This window comes from Microcaecilia unicolor, chromosome 9, assembly GCF_901765095.1.
Source record: "Microcaecilia unicolor chromosome 9, aMicUni1.1, whole genome shotgun sequence".
NCBI lineage: Eukaryota > Metazoa > Chordata > Amphibia > Gymnophiona > Siphonopidae > Microcaecilia > Microcaecilia unicolor.
In genome coordinates this window covers 64,953,622-64,973,733 of record NC_044039.1, presented here as the reverse complement: position 1 = coordinate 64,973,733, position 20,112 = coordinate 64,953,622, and the positions used below count along the sequence as shown (strand labels likewise).

Here is a 20,112-nt window from a genome sequence, read left to right as displayed (position 1 = left end):
GCTGTTTCCGAAATGGCTATACATTATACAATTGTTACCCTTTAAGATACTGAAGAAAGATTTAAAGAGATTTCAGAGGTTGATCTCGCGGTTTTGCTGGGCGGGGAAAAAACCACGTATGCAATTTAAATATTGGGTAGGAGCGTGGAAATATGGTGGAATAGGAATTCCAGATTTATCCCTATATAACTACGCGTGCCTACTTCGACACCTAGGGGATTGGATCTTGGGAGAGGAAAAGTACACGCCCAGGGAGTTTGAGGCGGCATATTATTATCCATGGCACTTCAACTCATTACTGCACTGCCCACAAATATCCTTGCCAAGTAGACTCCGGCGGAGTAGACTACTTAGAGCAATGAGAGAGACATGGAAATTCTTGACAATGTTGTTGGGAGGACGAGCAGATGTATCAGATCAACTCCCGATACGGGGAAATGTACATTTCATACCGGGAAAGGACAATAGTAGCTTTGCTAGATGGGCAGCAAGAGGCCTCACTTTGGTACAACATGTGATAGACGAGGAAGGGAAATTATATAAATGGGGGGCTCTATTGGACACGGGAAAAGTAGAGCATAAAGATTTGATGGCATATCTGCAATTAAGGCACTACATAAGGACTTTGGAGGGAGGGGCCTTGATCCCGTCTTTGGGACTAAAATTACGGGGGTTCTTTGACATATTTCAAGACGGGGAACTTTCAATATCAGGGTTGCATAGGGCAATACAAAGGGAGACTGGAGAAAGGACATTTGGGGACCTTGTCGCCAGATGGACTCCAGAAGTGGCAGGGAGACTGGAACCCTTGAAACTAATAAAGAGAATTCCAGAGATTTCGACTAATGCAACCCTGAGGGAATGTCAATTTCGCATTGTACATAGGGCCTACTTCACGCAGGAGAGATTGTTTAAAATAGGAGCAATAGATTCACCTATATGCCAAAAATGTAAAAGAGAGGCTAATTCTTTGCTTCACTCCCTATGGGAATGCTCTCAAACAAAACTTTTTTGGAAAAAGATATTTGAATACTTAGCACAGTTGACTGGGTGTGTGGTTAGACTTTCACCAAGGGCCATATTGCTAGATTGCTATGAAGATTATCATTTAAGGAAAAAAGCACACAAGTTATTAATGAGAAAAGCAGGAGTTTTAGGGAAGAAAGTGATCTTAGGAGTGTGGGTGGGAGATGAGGCCCCATCTTATTGGGTATGGAGAAATAAATTTCATGCCTTAATGGCTTTTGAACACAGATATGCCAAACACATACCCAAGAGGTTGAAGCAATTTCATGAAGTATGGGGAGCATACGTGGACTCTCTGCCACATAGAGCAAGAAGTTTGCTGTTAAATGTGGGTTGAGAAATGTAGGATTAAAAAGAGGACACTCCAGGAAGGCAAAACTCCCCCCCACCCCGCCTTCCTTTTTTTTTTTTTTTTTTTTGGTGGTTTGTGATGTGTCGTAGACAGTAGGGATTGGAGGTTTAATGTTGAATAAAATTGATGCGAAGAGATGGCGATTGGGCGGAAATGGGAGGGAGGGAAGGGAATAAGGGGAAAGGCAAAGGATGGGAAATGGAAAACATACTGGACATATTCTAAGATAGAGACATTGAGGGGAGTTTTACGTATATATTCATTTTGTTTCCAGCGTAACCTTGAGCCCACCATGGGCTAAATGTTGCCCAGAGGATGGGCGACTGAGGAGGTGGAGTGGGAGCTGGAAACTTGAAGATAACTGTGAGCTGAATATACATGCTCCTATATAGTTATGCTTGTTAAATTGTTTTAGTTGATTGAAATGTTTAAAACACACATTGTTTCTAGGGGAAGGAGGGAGGGTGGGGGGAGAGAGGAGAAGAGGACCGGGAATATTTGACGCATCTGCAGAATAAGATGTCGTAGGGAGGGGCTAAAATATTAATTTGGATGACAATCAATATGGATATATACTAATGATGTTTGTGATACAATGCTTTTGTATGCGATACAGTGAAATTGTATACTTGTTTTGAAATATGTCATCAATAAAAATTGTTAAACCTTAAATGTACTACACTGTAGTTTCATCACATGCCCCCTAGTCCTAGTATTTTTGGAAAGCGTGAACAGACGCTTCACATCCACCTGTTCCACTCCACTCATTATTTTATATACCTCTATCATGTCTCTCCTCAGCCGTCTTCTCCAAGCTGAAAACCCCTAGCCTCCTTAGTCTTTCTTCATAAGGAAGTCGTCCCATCCCCACTATCATTTTAGTCACCCTTTGCTGCACCTTTTCCAATTCTACTATATCTTTCTTGAGATGCGGCGACCAGAATTGAACACAATACTCAAGGTGCGGTCGCACCATGGAGCGATATAACGACATTATAACATCCTCACACCTGTTTTCCATACCTTTCCTAATAATACCCAACATTCTATTCGCTTTCCTAGCCGCAGCAGCACACTGAGAAGAAGGTTTCAGTGTATTATTGACGACGACACCCAGATCCCTTTCTTGGTCCGTAACTCCTAACGTGGAACCTTGCATGACGTAGCTATAATTTGGGTTCTTTTTTCCCACATGCATCACCTTACACTTGCTCACATTAAACATCATCTGCCATATAGCCACCCAGTCGCCCAGTCTCCCAGTCTCGTAAGGTCCTTCTGTAATTTTTCACAATCCTCTCGTGAATTAATGACTTTGAATAACTTTGTGTCATCAGCAAATTTAATTACCTCGCTAGTTACTCCCAACTCTAAATCATTTATAAATATATTCAAGAACAGCGGTCCTAGCACAGACCCCTGAGGAACCCCACTAACTACCCTTCTCCATTCTGAATACTGCCCATTTAACCCCACTCTCTGTTTCCTATCCTTCAACTAGTTTTTAATCCACAATAGGACATTACCTCCTAGGGATTCAAACATCTATGTCCGACATGCCCACGTTTTGCCTGAAAACCAGCTGCATCAAGAGCAAAGTTACCAGCTGGTGTACAACCAGAACCTTCGCCATGACTGGTCCAACAGATAAAAGTGTAGAATGCAATATTCCTTCTCCTGGGTGCATTTGTACAAGTGAGAGGAGCCAAAAAGTCTCTCCTGTTGTGTCATCAACTGCATTTTTAAACAGAGAGAACAAGAGTTAGGCTCATGGTCAGAACCAAGGCACTCAATGCACCAACAGTGCAGGTGCATCACAGAAACACTGGGCATACTTTTTGAAGCCACTAGGGGTCATTTGGGACATCGAGAATAGAATTGTAGCCAAATTAAACTTCTCAATTGTGAACAGCAAAAGCAACAGTGGTCAAATTGAGATTGGTGCTCCAGCCTAAATGGGCCTAGTAACTAGCAAAAAATAAAGGAAACTCGAAGAGTGGAAAAAACTAGTAAAATGAAAGGGAACTAAAATATAGTGAAAAAAATGAAAAATTATTCATACAAGACGAAAAAATACCCGCACAGGAAGGCACTGCGGAAAAGAGAGAGGCACACACTGTGAGGAGAATACGAAGACGCTTCCTTCCTGCTCTACAGAAAAACAAAGACTGAGGATAGATCTGAGTTAATATCGCTAGTCAGCGTCCGCACCAGGCTCCATCGGATGACATCACCCGTGAGAACAGAACAGCCTGCTTGTCCACAGAGAACACTAAAATACAGTGCATCTTCCAAAACAGAAACTACATTAGAAACTAACCCACCTTGCAGTGGTGGAGGGGCTTCTGTGTTTCAATGACTCAGAGGGCTATGCTGAAGGGTTACCCATATCAGACAGGCCTCTGAGGAGAAACCAGACAAAGAGTGTCCCAAACTAGGGAGAATGGAAAGATGGTGACCTGAAGCTCGTACGCTCAACGGCCCAGCTGTCCTCTGAAGTTTTGTCTTTGTTTACTTGAAATTTCCTCTCTGCAACAGCAGTTACCTTAACTGAGAGGAAGGGGATCATCGGGGGTCAGCCACCGACTGTGCAGCAAGTGTGTGACCGCTGTGCGACGAACTGCCCACAGATGAATTGGTGAGTCCTTTGATTAGCGCCGGCGAAGAAGCGTCGACGCTCTTGGTGTTACAGGAAATGTTACAGTTCCAAAATGATGTTTAAGAATAGAGGGGATCGCTCAGAGCATGTGGTCGCAACATGTGCTGTATTTATATTTTGATTCTATTCTGTTTTATTATTCCCCAATTACCTATAAGGTAAGGAAAAGGGGAAGTAAATACACTAAATTTGAATTAATTACATTAGCCTGCACTGTACGTTTTGGAACATGTGCTAAAAGCATGGCACTAAGTTTAAAAAGCGACCATGTGCTATCAGTGTAACTTTAAAAGGTAACATGTGCTTAGAGCATTTGGAGCTTGCACATGTGAGAACATGTGCTTTTCCCAATATAAAGGCCAGATAGTTAACTTTAAAAGAAAATGTTTATTTCTAGTACAGTCAAGGTAATAAGTTTACAATAGAGAGGCAGCTTTAGAGAGGATCTTTTACCAATGGAAGTGTGCTACAAAATAACAGGTTTGATTGTAAATTAAGCCGGATAACTCACATTGATGGAGGCTGCTATAGAGTGATGCAGGAATCCTTGCTGGAACAGGAAGTTTCTTTGTAGATTTGCTGTCTGATGAGCTTGAAGCAGTTTCTTTTAGGTGGATGTGATGTCCAGCTTGGGAAGTCAGGATTCCAGGAGATTCTAGCTTGCTTTTAGATTTAATCACTTCAGGGCAGCAGCGACTAGGACAGGAGCATGAGCCTCAGGAACAGCCAGGAACAGGAAGAACTAACTTTCTAAAGAAAGAGCCCCTGCTTTTAAAGTGTCTGAACTGGGCATTTATCGTCAGGTGGTTGCCCTTGGTCCAATTAGAAAGCTCCTGTGTAGCTTTGAGATGGAGCATGGCAACAGGTCACATGCTCAATGACATCACAAGACTTCCTGCCTGGACATCTGCTAGTCCATTGTCTGAGAGTGATTGAGCTTAGATGGGCTTAGTCTTTGTCTGAAAATAGGTGGAGGTGTAGTCTTTTGTTACTGCAGTCTCTGAGATACCTGTCTTTTGAAAGGAACATCTGCTGGTCCATTGTCTGAGGGTGATTGAGCTTCTTTTGTCTGATAGATGGGCTTCTGAGTCTGAGTAATAGGTGGAGTTTCACTGTCTTTTGTTGCTGTAGCCTGTGATTGATTCTTTGGATAGGTGTTGATGGGCTTAGGTAACCACCCAGGCTAGTAGTTTTCCAGAAGAGAGGGGGGAAGTAAAGTCTTTGCAGCTGTATATTTTATATGATTTGGATCTGATCCAGCAAAACCAATAACTCTGAGAATTAAACTTATATCATGCTACATTGGAAACAACTTCATCGCTCTCGAATCATTTAACCACCATGTCCAAAGGAGTAGAGGAGTTAGGAGTCCATGCTGAAACGGAAGTCATTTACAGCTGAACCAGAGTCGGCGGTGCCACTCCTAAACCCATAAGAGCTATCAGCTTGGAGTTTTTGGCTCCCATGGAGGTTACATTGAATATCATCTGGAAGGGGCTCCAGGACCTAACGGTGGTAGTAAATAACTTTGCTTCAGATATAATCTTATTAGTGAGCTACATGGATAACCTAATCGAACCCTTTGAGAAAGAAAAATTGATACCGCAAATGAAGTTCTACAGGAGTAGGAAATGGTTAAGATGTTGAAAATTATAATAGACCAGAAATTTGAACAAAATAAATGTTATTACAGATGATTAATATTGAGATTGTTGTTTTCCCAGAGTTCCGGGTATGACTCCTAAAGATATCCTCAGAAATATTTTCTGAAAATTTTGTTATTTTCCTTTGTAACGATTCCTCTTAGTAATATAAATTATTACTTAGTAATATAAATTAAAAGGGAGGGAAGCCTGTGAAACTGGGATTACCTTAATCAGTGGGAATTGGATTAGAGACTAAAGTGTTCATACTGTAAAATAATTTCTGGTTTTAAAGGAGAAAAAAATGAAATTAGGTGTATTATTTCTACTAATATTGGACAATAAGTATGTTTCCAACGAAATAAAATAAAGATACATACCAGTAGGAGGTATTCTCCGAGGACAGCAGGCTGATTGTTCTCACGACTGGGTGACGTCCATGGCAGCTCCCCCGAACGGAAATCTTCCTAGCAACAAAGCTTGCTACAGCCTTTGAGCGCATACACGGCCATCTTCCCACCCGTCGCGCGAGAGTACCAACAGTTTGATAAAGAAGGACAAAGACAACTCCAAAGGGGAGGCGGGCAGGTATGTGAGGATACCTGCTACAGGTATTTATCTTCTTCTTCTCTGAGGACAAGCAGGCTGCTTGTACTCACAACTGGGGTATCCCTAGCCCCCAGGCTCACTCAAAACAACAAAGAAAGGTCAACTGGGCCTCGCAACGGCGAGGACATAACAAGGATTGACCTACGAAGTAGCATCTGAGAGTGCAGCCTGGAACAGAATAAAAATGGGCCTAGGAGGGTGGAGTTGGATTCTAAACCCCGAACAGATTCTGCAGCACCGACTGCCCGAACCGAGTATCGCGTCGGGTATCCTGCTGAAGGCAGTAATGAGATGTGAATGCGTGGATTGATGACCACGTCGCAGCCTTACAAATCTCTTCTATAGTGGCTGACTTCAAGTGGGCCACTGACGCTGCCATGGCTCAAACACTGTGAGCCGTGACATGACCCTCAAGAGTCAGCCCAGACTGGACGTAAGCGAAGGAGATGCAATCTGCTAGCCAACTGGAGATGGTACGTTTCCTGACAGCAACTCCCCTTCTGTTGGGATCAAAAGAAACAAACATTTGGGTGGACTGTCTGAAGGGGCTTGTCCGCTCCACATAGAAGGCCAATGCTCTCTTGCAGTCCAATGTGTGTAACTGACGTTCAGCAGAACAGGTATGAGGACGCGGAAAGAATGTTGGTAAGACAATTGACTGGTTCAGATCGAACTCCGACACCACCTTCGGCAAGAACTTAGGGTGAGTGCGGAGGACTACTCTATAATGATGAAACTTGGTATAAGGAGCATGAGCTACCAAGGCTTGAAGCTCACTGACTCTGCGAGCTGAAGTAACAGCCACCAAGCAAATGATCTTTCAGGTCAAATACTTCAGATGGCAGGAATTCAGTGGCTCAAAAGGAGGTTTCATCAGCTGGGTGAGAACAACATTGAGATCCCATGACACTGGTGGAGGTTTGACAGGGGGCTTTGACAGAAGCAAACCTCTCATGAAGCGAACAACTAAAGGCTGTCCAGAGATGGGCTTAGAGCTGGATCACATCCTCTAGATCCCCTGTGCCTTGATATCACTGAGAAGCTAGGATCCATTGAGCTGATCTCATGTGAAGACGAGCCATGGGAGTCACATGAACTGTAGAGGCCATATGGCCTAGAAGTCTCAACATCTGCCGAGATGTGATCTGCTGAGACGCTCTGGCCATGGAGACAAGAGACAGAAGGTTGTCTGCCCTCGCCTCGGGGAGATAGGCATGAGCCTTCTGTGAGTCTAGAAGAGCTCCTATGAATTCTAGTTTCTGAACTGGAAGGAGATGGGACTTTGGGTAATCTATGACAAACCCGAGTAGCTCCAGAAGTTGAATAGTCATCTGCATAGACTGTAGAGCTCCTGCCTCTGAGGTGCTCCTCACCAGCCAATCGTTGAGATAAGGGAACACATGCACCCAGTCTGCGTAGCAACGCTGCAACCACCGCTAGGCATTTTGTAAACACACTGGGTGCAAAGGCGAGCCCAATACTGGAAGTGTCGAGTTCCCAGACGGAATCAAAGATACTTCCAGTGAGCTGGAAGTATCGGGATGTGTGTATAAGCATCCTTTAAGTCCAGAGAGCATAGCCAATCATTTTTCTGAATCATGGGGAGAAGGGTGCCAAGGAAACCATCCTGAACTTTTCTCGGACTAGATATTTGTTCAGGGCCCTTAGGTCTAGGATGGGACGCCCTTAGGTCTAGGATGGGACGCATCACCCCCCCCCCCCCCCCTCCATTTTCTTTTGCACAAGGAAGTACCTGGAATAGAATCCCAGCCCTTCTTGCCCCGCTGGTACGAGCTCGACCGCATTGGCACTGAGAAGGGCAGAGAGTTCCTCTGCAAGTACCTGCCTGTGCTGGAAGCTGAAGGACTGAGCACCCGGTGGGCAATTTGGAGGTCTGGAGATCAAATTGAGGGAGTACCCTAAACGGACTATTTGAAGAACACACCGGTCGGAGGTTATGAGAGGCCACCTTTGGTTAAAAAATTTTAACCCCCCCCCCCCCCCCCCCCGGTAGATCGTCCGGCACAGGTACTTTTATGGCGGCTATGCTCAGCTGGAGCCAGTCAAAAGCCCGTCCCTTGCTTTTGCTGGGGAGCTGCAGGGGCCTGTCTAGGTGCACACTGCTGACGCGAACGAACATGCTGGGGCTGAGCCCGAGAAGGCTATCAGGAAGGTGGACTGTACCTACGCTTATTGTAAGCATAGGTAGCAGTCCTCCTTCTACAGAAAAACCTTCTACCTGTTGAGGTAGATGCTGAAGGCGTCCGGTGGGAGAGTTTGTCAAGGGCGCTGGTGGAGCTGCTCTACCATCTGCTCGACTTTCTCGCCAAAAATATTATCCCCCCCGGCAAGGAACATCCACAAGCCGCTGTCCAGGTCAGAGGCACGCAGCCATGAGAGTCTGCGCATCACTATACCTTGAGCAGCGGATCTGGATGCAACATCAAAAGTATCATAAATACCCCTGGACATGAATTTGCGACACGCCTTCAGCTGCCTGACCACCTCCTGAAAAGGCCTGCATGCTCCACAGGGAGCTTGTCCACCAAGTCCGCCAGTTGCTTCACACTGTTCTGCATGTGAATGCTCGTGTAGAGCTGGTAAGACTGAATTTTGGACACGAGCATAGAGGACTGATAGGTCTTCCTCCCAAAAGAGTCCAGGGTTCTAGATTCTCATCTTGGGGGCGCCAAGGCAAAATCTCTAGAACTACTGGCTCTCTTGAGAGCGGAATCCACAACCATAGAGTCGTGAGGTAACTGTGTCCTCATCAACTCAGGTTCTCCGTGAATCCGATATTGGGACTCAGCTTTTTTTGGGAATGGTGGGATTAGTTAGTGGTTTCATCCAGTTCCTAAGCAATGTCTCTTTAAGGACATTATGCAAAGGGCCAGTGGACGACTCCTTAGGTGACGAAGGATAGTCAAGGACCTCGAGCATTTCAGTCCTGGGCTCATCCACAGACACCGCAGGGAAGGGAATGCCCACAGACATTTCCCGGACAAATGAAGAGAAAGAAAGACTCTCCGGGGGAGAAAGCTTTCTTTCTGGGGAAGGAGTAGGATCAGAGGGAAGACCACAAGACTCCTCAGAAGAGAAATATCTGGGATTTTCCTCTTCCTTCCACGAGGCATCCGCCTTGGTATCGGACAAGAGTTCTCTGACTGCAGTCCGAAACGGGGCCCGTCTCGACGCCGAGGAACCATGTCCTTGATGACAGTGTCGAGAAATCGACTCCCGTGCCGGCGGCGATGAAGCTCCCTCCAGCGATGTCGACAGGGAGTCGACCTGGGTGGCAGCCGATGCCGATACCGCAAGCGGTACCGGCGTCAGAGACCACACCACAGACACAGAGCCAGCTGCCACTTCCATCAGCGGTATCGAGGGCGCAAGCACCCCCGGTACCAGAACAGACTGACGCAGCAGCCCTTCCAGAAGGCCTGGGAGAATGGCTCAGATGCGCTCGTCCAGAGTCTCTGCCGGGAAAGGCTGTGGGGCCGGTGCAGGAGTCGGAGGCAGAATCTGCAAAGAGTGAGAAGGCGGTACCGAGCTGTTTGAAGACCGACACCTCTTGAATGGAAGGTGAGCGGTCCTCTCGGCGTCGACGCTTCCCGGGTGCCGAATCCTTTGATGCCCCAGAGCTCCCGATACCATGTCTAGAAGGAGACTGATGGCGATGCTTCTTAGCCTTCGCTCGAAGCACGTCATCGGTACTCCTCGGTACCAACGAGGAGGACGTGGAATCCACACGCCTCCTCGGGGTCGGGTCCGAAAGTGGTCGGTCCCGATGGGCCTGCACAAAAGGAGTCTTCGAGGCAGGTGGAGACCCACTCGATGGCTCACTGCTCCCAGCGTGTGGTGGTCTCCAGACAGCCATTACCTGCACTCCCGATGTCGATGCCATCTCCGGTGTCGATGTCGACGCTGAAGTCCCAGGCAAAGCTCCAAACAGATGATCCTGCTGAGCTAGTCTCAACGCCTGTGTCCACTTTTTAAGGCTAAGACACAACTTACACGCGTCTGGGCGATGGTCAGGCACAAGGCACTAGATACACCACGAGTGGGGATCAGTACCTGAGATTGCCCGGTTGCATCGACTGCAATTCTTGAAGCTGCTGGGAATCCTTGATGTCATGGACGGAAAAATAGCAGCGGCAAAGTCAAAGTTCTCGATGGTGCCAAAAAGAAGGGCACAAAAAGGAGAAACGCGACGGGAATGAAAGGAAACGTAAGAGGGAAAACCTAAGAAATAAGGATGTTTTTTTTGTATTTTAAAAGAAACAGCTCCACAGAGCAAAAAACAAAAGAAAAAAAGCGGGAAAAGGCCACGAAAACGAAGGCTCTTTTCAGGGGCACACAGAGAGAGACCGCAGGCAGTCTCTCCCTTACCGCGGAAAGAAAAGAACTGTTGGGACTCTCGCGTGACAGGTGGGAAGATGACCGCGCACTCGAAGGCTCTAGCAAGCTTTGCTGCTAGGAAGATTTCCGTTTGGGGGGGGCTGCCATGGACGTCACCCAGTCGTGAGAACAAGCAGTCTGCTTGTCCTCGGAGAAATTGAATATACACCGTTTTGAGTTTGAAGTAGCTAACCAGACGATCAATGTGGAATAATGATTCAGAAAAATAATAACTGGGGATAATCAGGTTAATACCTGTAATGCTTTCCGCAAGGAGAGGTGAGCCCTTTTACTCGATGAGGAAAACCCCTCACCGGGCTGTCGGTCAAAACCATGAGTTCCCCCTGTGTCTCCCACCGTTCCCCAGGCGTTGAGCCCCTGAGTGCGGGCAGCCAACAGCAGAGAGAACAAAGTCCAGCACAAAGTCCACAGGGTTAGACCAGGCAGCAGAGAACAGAAGATCCAGGGACAGGCAGTGGTCAGTACCAGGCAGCAGACAATAGCAGATCCAGGAACAGGTAGAGGTCGGTACCAGGCAGCGGTGAATAGCAGGTCTAGGGACAGGCAGAGGTCGATACCAGGCCGCGGTCAGTAGCAGGTCCAGGGACAGGCAGAGGTCGATACTAGGCAGCGGTCAATAGCAGATCCAGGGACAGGCAGAGGTCGATAGCAGATCCAGGAACAGGCAGAGGTCGATACCAGGCAAAAAGATGGCCGCCACCTAAGAGTTCACGGAACAAGAGCTCCGTGGACCTGGCCGAGATTTAACAATAAAGATACAAAAATCGGCCACAAATAGCAAAAAATAACGAGGAACGAAAGCCGACTTAATCGGAACCGGCAAACTAACAATCAAGTCGCTACCAAACTAGCGGAAGCCAAACACAACAATCACCAGGTGAGACGAGCAAACCTCATGGTCACCGGACAACCGGTCAAATATTCCGAGCACCGTGCTGCCCAGTGGAGGACCGCGATCGGAGCGACCCTGCTGCCACAGGAGAGGTGGAATACCTCACCAGGCACGATAAACCCCTCCGGGAACAGAGACCGGGACCCGCTGACGGAGATCTGGAGAACAACTAAACTCGGAAACAGATTCAAGACTGACTGGGGCTGACCAGTAGAACACTGGATCACGACGCCCCACCGAACACACAGACGAGAGAGTGATCCACCCGTCCCGTGGCCCTGACCCGTCCACGATCAGACGGAAATCCAACTGCACCGGGGGGGACTAACGGAGCGAGCCCAAAGCTGAACTAAGCGATCCGAGGCTGAGAGCGACTGTCCACCTTACCCGTGGCCCGACATGACCAAATGGAAGGCCAGCCGTACCGGAGTTAACCGACGGCGTTGACTGGAAACCTAGGCACCGATCATCACAAGGCCACGAGGTCACGCTCCCCTGAATCGAACTCAGCACACCGGAGAAACTGACAAGGCCTCGCTAAGCCCGAAGAACGAGAAAAGAAAGGAGACACAGGCCGAGTGACCCAAGTGGAGGAGAGGTGAGGCACCAGAGAGCCGTGAACGAACTAGACCATCGGATCACGGGTTCCCCAAGCAGACCGGGAGCGCTGAACTCCCCCTCCCCAGAGACAGCTCCAGGAACAACCCACCCGCACGGAAGAGATTGTGCCGCTGAAACCCTCTGCCAACGCGAGAGCGCACAAAGCCAAATGCCCACCCCGAATACAACACCTGGGGTTAACCGCCTGCACGGGAGAGAGAGATTTCGCCGCCGCCGAGATCCAGGAGAGGGAGAAAAGACCAACGCGGGAACGCAACTGACCGCTGCTGCACACCTAGCAACACTCGGCGAGTGATTCTCGAAACGGAACTGCTCAAACTAGAGGGCATATAATGCTGTTTCCAGATTCAACGCCGATGTCCTGAAGGCTTAACCCATGTAGTAACTATGATCCTAAATGCTTCTAAATGTATTAAATCTGTCTATAGCACCTTGTAGTATAATTTAAATGCTCTAAACACCTTATAATAACTACCTCTATATGCGTTAAGTGCCTTGTAGTTCCTTGTTGATTTAAATGGTCTAAGTGCCTTTAGTACACCTTGCAGTATAACTGACTGCAATACTGTTTACTTATTGCTAGCATAAATATTCTAAGTGCTCTACCACCTTCAAACACATACCAAAAGCATCTCATATTGTTTTTCATCTTAGCCTGCTTCTTGCTACTTTACTTCTAAATGCTTTACAATCGATTGCTGCACTTGTTACTTAATAACTAAATGTTTGCTAAATTAGGTTAAGCACGGATAGTATTACGCACTGCCATCCTTCTTGATCCAACTACTGTTAGAAATCAATTGATAAGACTGTTGATGCATCACTGATATCACCTACACCACCCAACACTCTCATGAACACCACCCACAAACATCCAACATGAACACTGACAAGCTACTAATAATAATCTACCTCATTCCCATAATCTACCACGCAAGGACCACCCCCAACATCAACAATAACCCAACCACAATTCACCAACTTGATGTACAACCCATTAACAACTCACCAGACCAAAAATACAATAACCAACCAAAAAGAAGAATTTCCACTTACAAACACCACCAACAGAAAGATGAAAGAAAAAACAACAACGACAAATTCAACCATCGAGGAAATAGACAACTAATTAAAATAAAAACATCTAACCTCCCGACAGAACCATACCGCTCAATCCGAATAGGATATATCAACGCTAGATCAGCAGTAAGCAACTCAGTAGACATACTAGACTGGATCACTATAGAGAATCTAGACCTTCTATTCATAACGGAAACATGGTTCCACGGTCCTACAGACCCCGCCATCATAGGAACCTGCCCACCAGAATACAAGATCACCCACTGGACAAGAAATGGAAAAAGAGGTGGCGGAATAGCCATAATCTACAAATCAGAGTTCAACATCACAACCACTGGCGAATCTACCTCACCACAACTCGAAATCGCCTCAACAAGAATCACTCATCCGAACTTACAAGGACACCTCAATACAATCCTATTCTACAGGCCGCCAGAAAAATGGAAAGACTCCCAAACGCAACTCATGGACTTCATCTCAAACACATGCGTCTCTGCCTCAAACATCCTCATAATAGGAGACATCAACCTACACCTCGAAGACGATACCTCAACAGGCACACAAGAATGCAAAGAATTCTTAAAACTCTGGGATTTACACGCACCTAACACTCAACCAACACACGAAAAAGGACACACACTAGACATCATTACACACAAATTCGATCCAGACTCAACTCTCCTACTTACAGATTCAAGATGGACTCCCACACCATAGACAGACCACTACAAAGCATACGTCTCCCTCCACTGGCGAAAAATACACAGAAACACAGTTAACAAACATGAACGAACTACTTACACCACGAGAGGAAAAATAGACCCCACAACATTCTGGCAACAGGTCTACCAAAACGAATGGTCAATAAACACAGACACCGTACAATTCCTCCAAGAATGGGATGACATATGTAAGACTACATTAGACTCAATCGCCCCAATCCAAACCAGAACATCACACAGGAAAAAATCAAATGCATGGTTTACTGAAGAGCTGAAAGAACTTAAAACACAAGTCAGAAAACTAGAACGCGCATGGAACAAAAAGAAAGATGAACACACACTGAATCTCTGGAAATCATTACGGAGGAAATACAAATACACCATAAAACAGACTAAAAGACTTCACTACAAAACAATAATTGGACCAAACTATAAAGACACACACAAACTCTTCAACCTTGTAAATAAACTACTGGACACCACACCACTTACAAATAACAGCAAGGATACACCAGGGGTCGACGACCTTGCGAAATACTTCAAGGAAAAAATTATACAACTACAATTTAAAATACCCACCAGCCCAATCTAATACTCCACATTCCTAAACTGTCTAGACCCAGAAGACGGAATATATCCAGCAGACAGGATCTGGACCGAATTCGAATCACTGTCAGAGGACCTCATCTCTAAAACGCTTAAAAGATTCACCAAATCCCAATGCAAACTAGATATCTGCCCAAACAACCTCATGAAATTAGCTCCTCAACAATTCATAACAGACCTAACGAACCACGTGAATTTCATGCTACAAAATGGACTTTTTCCAAAGGAGAAAGGAAAGATCTTACTCACCCCAATACCCAAAGACACAAAGAAACACGCAAGCGAAATAACTAACTATAGACCAGTAGCATCAATACCACTAATAACCAAAATAACCGAAGGGATGGTTACCAAACAACTCACAAACTACCTCAACAAGTTCTCAGAGCTGCACGACGCCCAATCAGGATTCCGGTCAAATCACAGCACAGAAACAGTACTAATTACCCTCATGACCAAATTTAAACAAATGATAGCAACCGGCACCAACATACTCCTCTTACAATTCGACATGTCAAGTGCCTTTGATATGGTTGACCATGGAATCCTATTACACATACTTGAATACTTTGGCATTGGAGGCAATGTCCTAAACTGGTTCAAGGGGTTCTTAACCTTACGATCATATCAGGTCACATCAAATTCAAATACGTCTGCTACATGGACACCTGAATGTGGAGTGCCACAGGGATCCCCCCTCTAGCCAACTATTTTCAACCTAATGATGATCCCCTTGGCAAAACTTCTATCAAACAACAACCTTAACCCATACATATATGCCGATGATGTAACGATATACAGTGGGGGAAATAAGTATTTGATCCCTTGCTGATTTTGTAAGTGTGCCCACTGACAAAGACATGAGCAGCCCATAATTGAAGGGTAGGTTATTGGTAACAGTGAGAGATAGCACATCACAAATTAAATCCGGAAAATCACATTGTGGAAAGTATATGAATTTATTTGCATTCTGCAGAGGGAAATAAGTATTTGATCCCTCTGGCAAACAAGACCTAATACTTGGTGGCAAAACCCTTGTTGGCAAGCACAGCGGTCAGACGTCTTCTGTAGTTGATGATGAGGTTTGCACACGTCAGGAGGAATTTTGGTCCACTCCTCTTTGCAGATCATCTCTAAATCATTAAGAGTTCTGGGCTGTCGCTTGGCAACTCGCAGCTTCAGCTCCCTCCATAAGTTTTCAATGGGATTAAGGTCTGGTGACTGGCTAGGCCACTCCATGACCCTAATGTGCTTCTTCCTGAGCCACTCCTTTGTTGCCTTGGCTGTATGTTTTGGGTCATTGTCGTGCTGGAAGACCCAGCCACGACCCATTTTTAAGGCCCTGGCGGAGGGAAGGAGGTTGTCACTCAGAATTGTACGGTACATGGCCCCATCCATTCTCCCATTGATGCGGTGAAGTAGTCCTGTGCCCTTAGCAGAGAAACACCCCCAAAACATAACATTTCCACCTCCATGCTTGACAGTGGGGACGGTGTTCTTTGGGTCATAGGCAGCATTTCTCTTCCTCCAAACACGGCGAGTTGAGTTCATGCCAAAGAGCTCAATTTTTGTCTCATCTGACCACAGCACCTTCTCCCAATCACTCTCGGCATCATCCAGGTGTTCACTGGCAAACTTCAGACGGGCCGTCACATGTGCCTTCCGGAGCAGGGGGACCTTGCGGGCACTGCAGGATTGCAATCTGTTATGTCGTAATGTGTTACCAATGGTTTTCGTGGTGACAGTGGTCCCAGCTGCCTTGAGATCATTGACAAGTTCCCCCCTTGTAGTTGTAGGCTGATTTCTAACCTTCCTCATGATCAAGGATACCCCACGAGGTGAGATTTTGCGTGGAGCCCCAGATCTTTGTCGATTGACAGTCATTTTGTACTTCTTCCATTTTCTTACTATGGCACCAACAGTTGTCTCCTTCTCGCCCAGCGTCTTACTGATGGTTTTGTAGCCCATTCCAGCCTTGTGCAGGTGTATGATCTTGTCCCTGACATCCTTAGACAGCTCCTTGCTCTTGGCCATTTTGTAGAGGTTAGAGTCTGACTGATTCACTGAGTCTGTGGACAGGTGTCTTTCATACAGGTGACCATTGCCGACAGCTGTCTGTCATGCAGGTAACGAGTTGATTTGGAGCATCTACCCGGTCTGTAGGGGCCAGATCTCTTACTGGTTGGTGGGGGATCAAATACTTATTTCCCTCTGCAGAATGCAAATAAATTCATATACTTTCCACAATGTGATTTTCCGGATTTAATTTGTGATGTGCTATCTCTCACTGTTACCAATAACCTACCCTTCAATTATGGGCTGCTCATGTCTTTGTCAGTGGGCACACTTACAAAATCAGCAAGGGATCAAATACTTATTTCCCCCACTGTATATTCCTTTCAAACAAGACATTAATGAAATCTCCAATGAAATCAACCAAAGTCTACACATCATGAACACCTGGGCAGATGCATTCCGACTGAAACTGAACGCAGAAAAAACTCAATGCCTCATACTTACCTCCCAATACAACATGAAAAAAATTTACCGCTATTAACACACCTAAACTAAATCTGCCAATCTCAGAAACTCTAAAAATCCTTGGAGTCACCATTGACCGCCACCTGACACTTGAGACTCACGCGAACAACACAACCAAAAAGATGTTCTACTCCATGTGGAAACTGAAAAGAATTAAACCATTCTTTCCGAGATCTGTCTTCCACAGCCTAGTGCAATCACTTGTACTCAGTCATCTAGACTACTGCAACTCGCTATACGCAGGCTGCAAAGAACAAATACTGAGGAAACTTCAAACAGCCCAGAACACAGCAGCCAGACTCATCTTCGGAAAACCAAAATACGAAAGTGCAAAACCTTTGCGTGAGAAATTACACTGGCTCCCACTCAAGGAACGTATCACCTTTAAAGTATGCACCTTAGTGCACAAAATCATTCACGGTGAAGCTCCTGCATACATGTCTGTTAATAGACCTGCCACCCAGAAATGCTAAAAGATCATCCCAAACTTTCCTCAATCTCCACTTCCCTAAGTGCAAAGGCATAAAATACAAAGTAATGCACGCCTCAACCTTCTCTTATATAAGCACGCAATTCTGGAATACATTACCACGCAACCTGAAAACGATCTACGAACTAATCAACTTCCGCAAACTATTGAAAACTCATCTCTGAGAAAATCTACGGCAAGGCTCAAAACACATGAAGTCCATACACATCAATAGAAATACACCAATACACTTCTCCTAAATTTCTCTTCTCATACTTTCACCACACTTAATAATTTACCCAGAGATAAAACTGTGACACCCTAACGTTCTCTGGCTATTGTTCTATCGTCCTATCAGTCCCCATTGCTACATTCTATTGTTATATCCCCAAATGATATTATGAACTGTCTACCCTAAACCCTCACAATGTAACCCATAATCGTATTGTAACAAATTGTACTTCCATCATTCACAATGTATTGTAAGCCACACTGAACCCGCAAATAGGTGGGAAAATGTGGGATACAAATGCAATAAATAAATAAATAAATAAATAAATAAAAATAGCAGATCCAGGGACAGGCAGAGGTTGATACCAGGCAGCGGTCAATAGCAGATCCAGGGACAGGCAGAGGTCAATACCAGGCAGCGGTCAGTAGCAGATCCAAAAGCATTGCAACTAATCAGCGAACTGAGTAGAAGCCGAAGCACGGAAGGACTGAGGGCAGAGTCTTAAATAGTGTAGAAATTAGGCCCAAACCAGCACAGCTGAAAACAAGATGGCTGCCCCCATCGGTGACACCCTACGCCCAAATATGGGCTTCCTTCCTGAAGCTGCCCTACTCCAAGATGGCTGCCATAACTTAAGCTGCCCCCTACTAAGATGGCCACCCAAACCTGGAACAAGCCCAAAACCAAGATGGCCGTCTGATCCTTCGGTGCCCATACTCTGCATAGACAGGGAACGTGACAGTACCATGTTTTTTCTGTTTACTGTTGTTTAATTGATCTCCTTGTCTTGTTTCACTCTCCCTATTTTGTGGTCTAAGGAAGAATATAGAATTACCTGATTGAAATAATTCTTGTGTATTACTTTCTCTGTATTTCTGGCAAGTTATTTTATTGCTTGTAAATTTAAATTCTAAGAAAGAAAGAAAGAAACTAACCCATGTTCACTAAGCTGCGCTAGCAGCTGCTGCACGGCAATGCCGACACAGCCCATTCAAAGTGAATGGGCTGTGTCAGCATTAGCTCACAGCTTAGTAAACAGGGGAATAAATAAAGTTATCATCCACGATTTGAGATTTTTTGTATGCCACACAATTTCTTCCAGGTGCTACTCAAATCTTCTGCACAGCTTGTCTGAAAGCAATGTTACCTTCCTGAAAGATGCACTCAGGTGAATGGCACTAGGATGAAAATTACAAAACAAACTTTTAGAATTAGAACTTTCTGTTCTTCTCAGGGTCTAGGAAAGCTATACTTCTGAGCTATATGTCAAGTAGAATTTCAACTTTATAAACATTTGGAATCAGTAATACTGAAGTGCCTCTGTAAGTAGCCAGCACAGCACATGGTTTGTTTTTTTCTAGATTAAGATTTCAAATAGTTGATTTTGACATTAGAAGCTAGGTTAAGTGCAAATTCCAAGTTAGTTGGAAGGGTCTATGGCATGTGCACATCCAAAGTTCAGTATCAAATATTCAAGACCACTAAACACTCTTATTGTAATTCCTAATAATCATGTTGGTAATAAACAGACGAGTACATCACAAATACAACTGTAAAATGCAGTAGGGTGTGGTGCTCTCATGAAATCGATGCATAAGTATTACAATTTTGCCATAACATGTTTTTTTGTATTTAATATTTCTCCACTGAGTAATGGCGCCAACCTGGATTCTGCAACCCTAAATAAATTATTGCCAGTTGTGGCTGAGCTGTAATGTCAACCAGCCAATTTAAAACCATTACTGATATAAAAACATGCATTCACAGATTTTGTGCCAACTACGAAACCACACAGTTTTTCAATCATGTGAACAGGAAATTCTATAAGGAATGCTAAATTTAGAAGCCACACTGGTTTTTGGGGTTACCTTTCTTGATTGCTCAGTTTGGCATAAATGTCTTCCACCAACTCTGGACACTTAAGGAAATGGCTTGTTATAGTTAAGAACCTGAAAAAAATATTATATATAAGAAAAGTGTTTACACATACTATTGTGCACTTACTACAGTCTCATTCAACCCCTATGCTACTATACATTAATAGAAATGGATTAATGCAGTAAAAAAAGGCCAAACAACCCAAATGGCCAATTTATCCTTTACCAACATGTAGGTCCATCTGCTTCAGGCACATTCAGTGTCAAACTTTGAAGAATTTTCACTAAATTCCTGAACCACATAAATTATCCAATTAGATTAAGTCCGTTTTTCATTTTACAGAAAAAAATTATGATAACTTGT

The 20,112-nt window shown here is 45.1% G+C and overlaps 1 protein-coding gene across 2 annotated transcripts in view; it reads right to left on the bottom strand.

Moving 5' to 3' along the window:
* Nucleotides 1–20,112, bottom strand: part of ATXN10 (ataxin 10) — a 699,884-nt gene that overhangs the window by 259,300 nt on the left and 420,472 nt on the right. For both annotated transcript variants that reach the window (XM_030213944.1, XM_030213945.1), the window contains exon 6: nucleotides 19,740–19,820. In XM_030213944.1, the coding sequence (XP_030069804.1) occupies nucleotides 19,740–19,820 (81 nt within the window). The remainder of the gene's footprint in view (nucleotides 1–19,739; nucleotides 19,821–20,112) is intronic.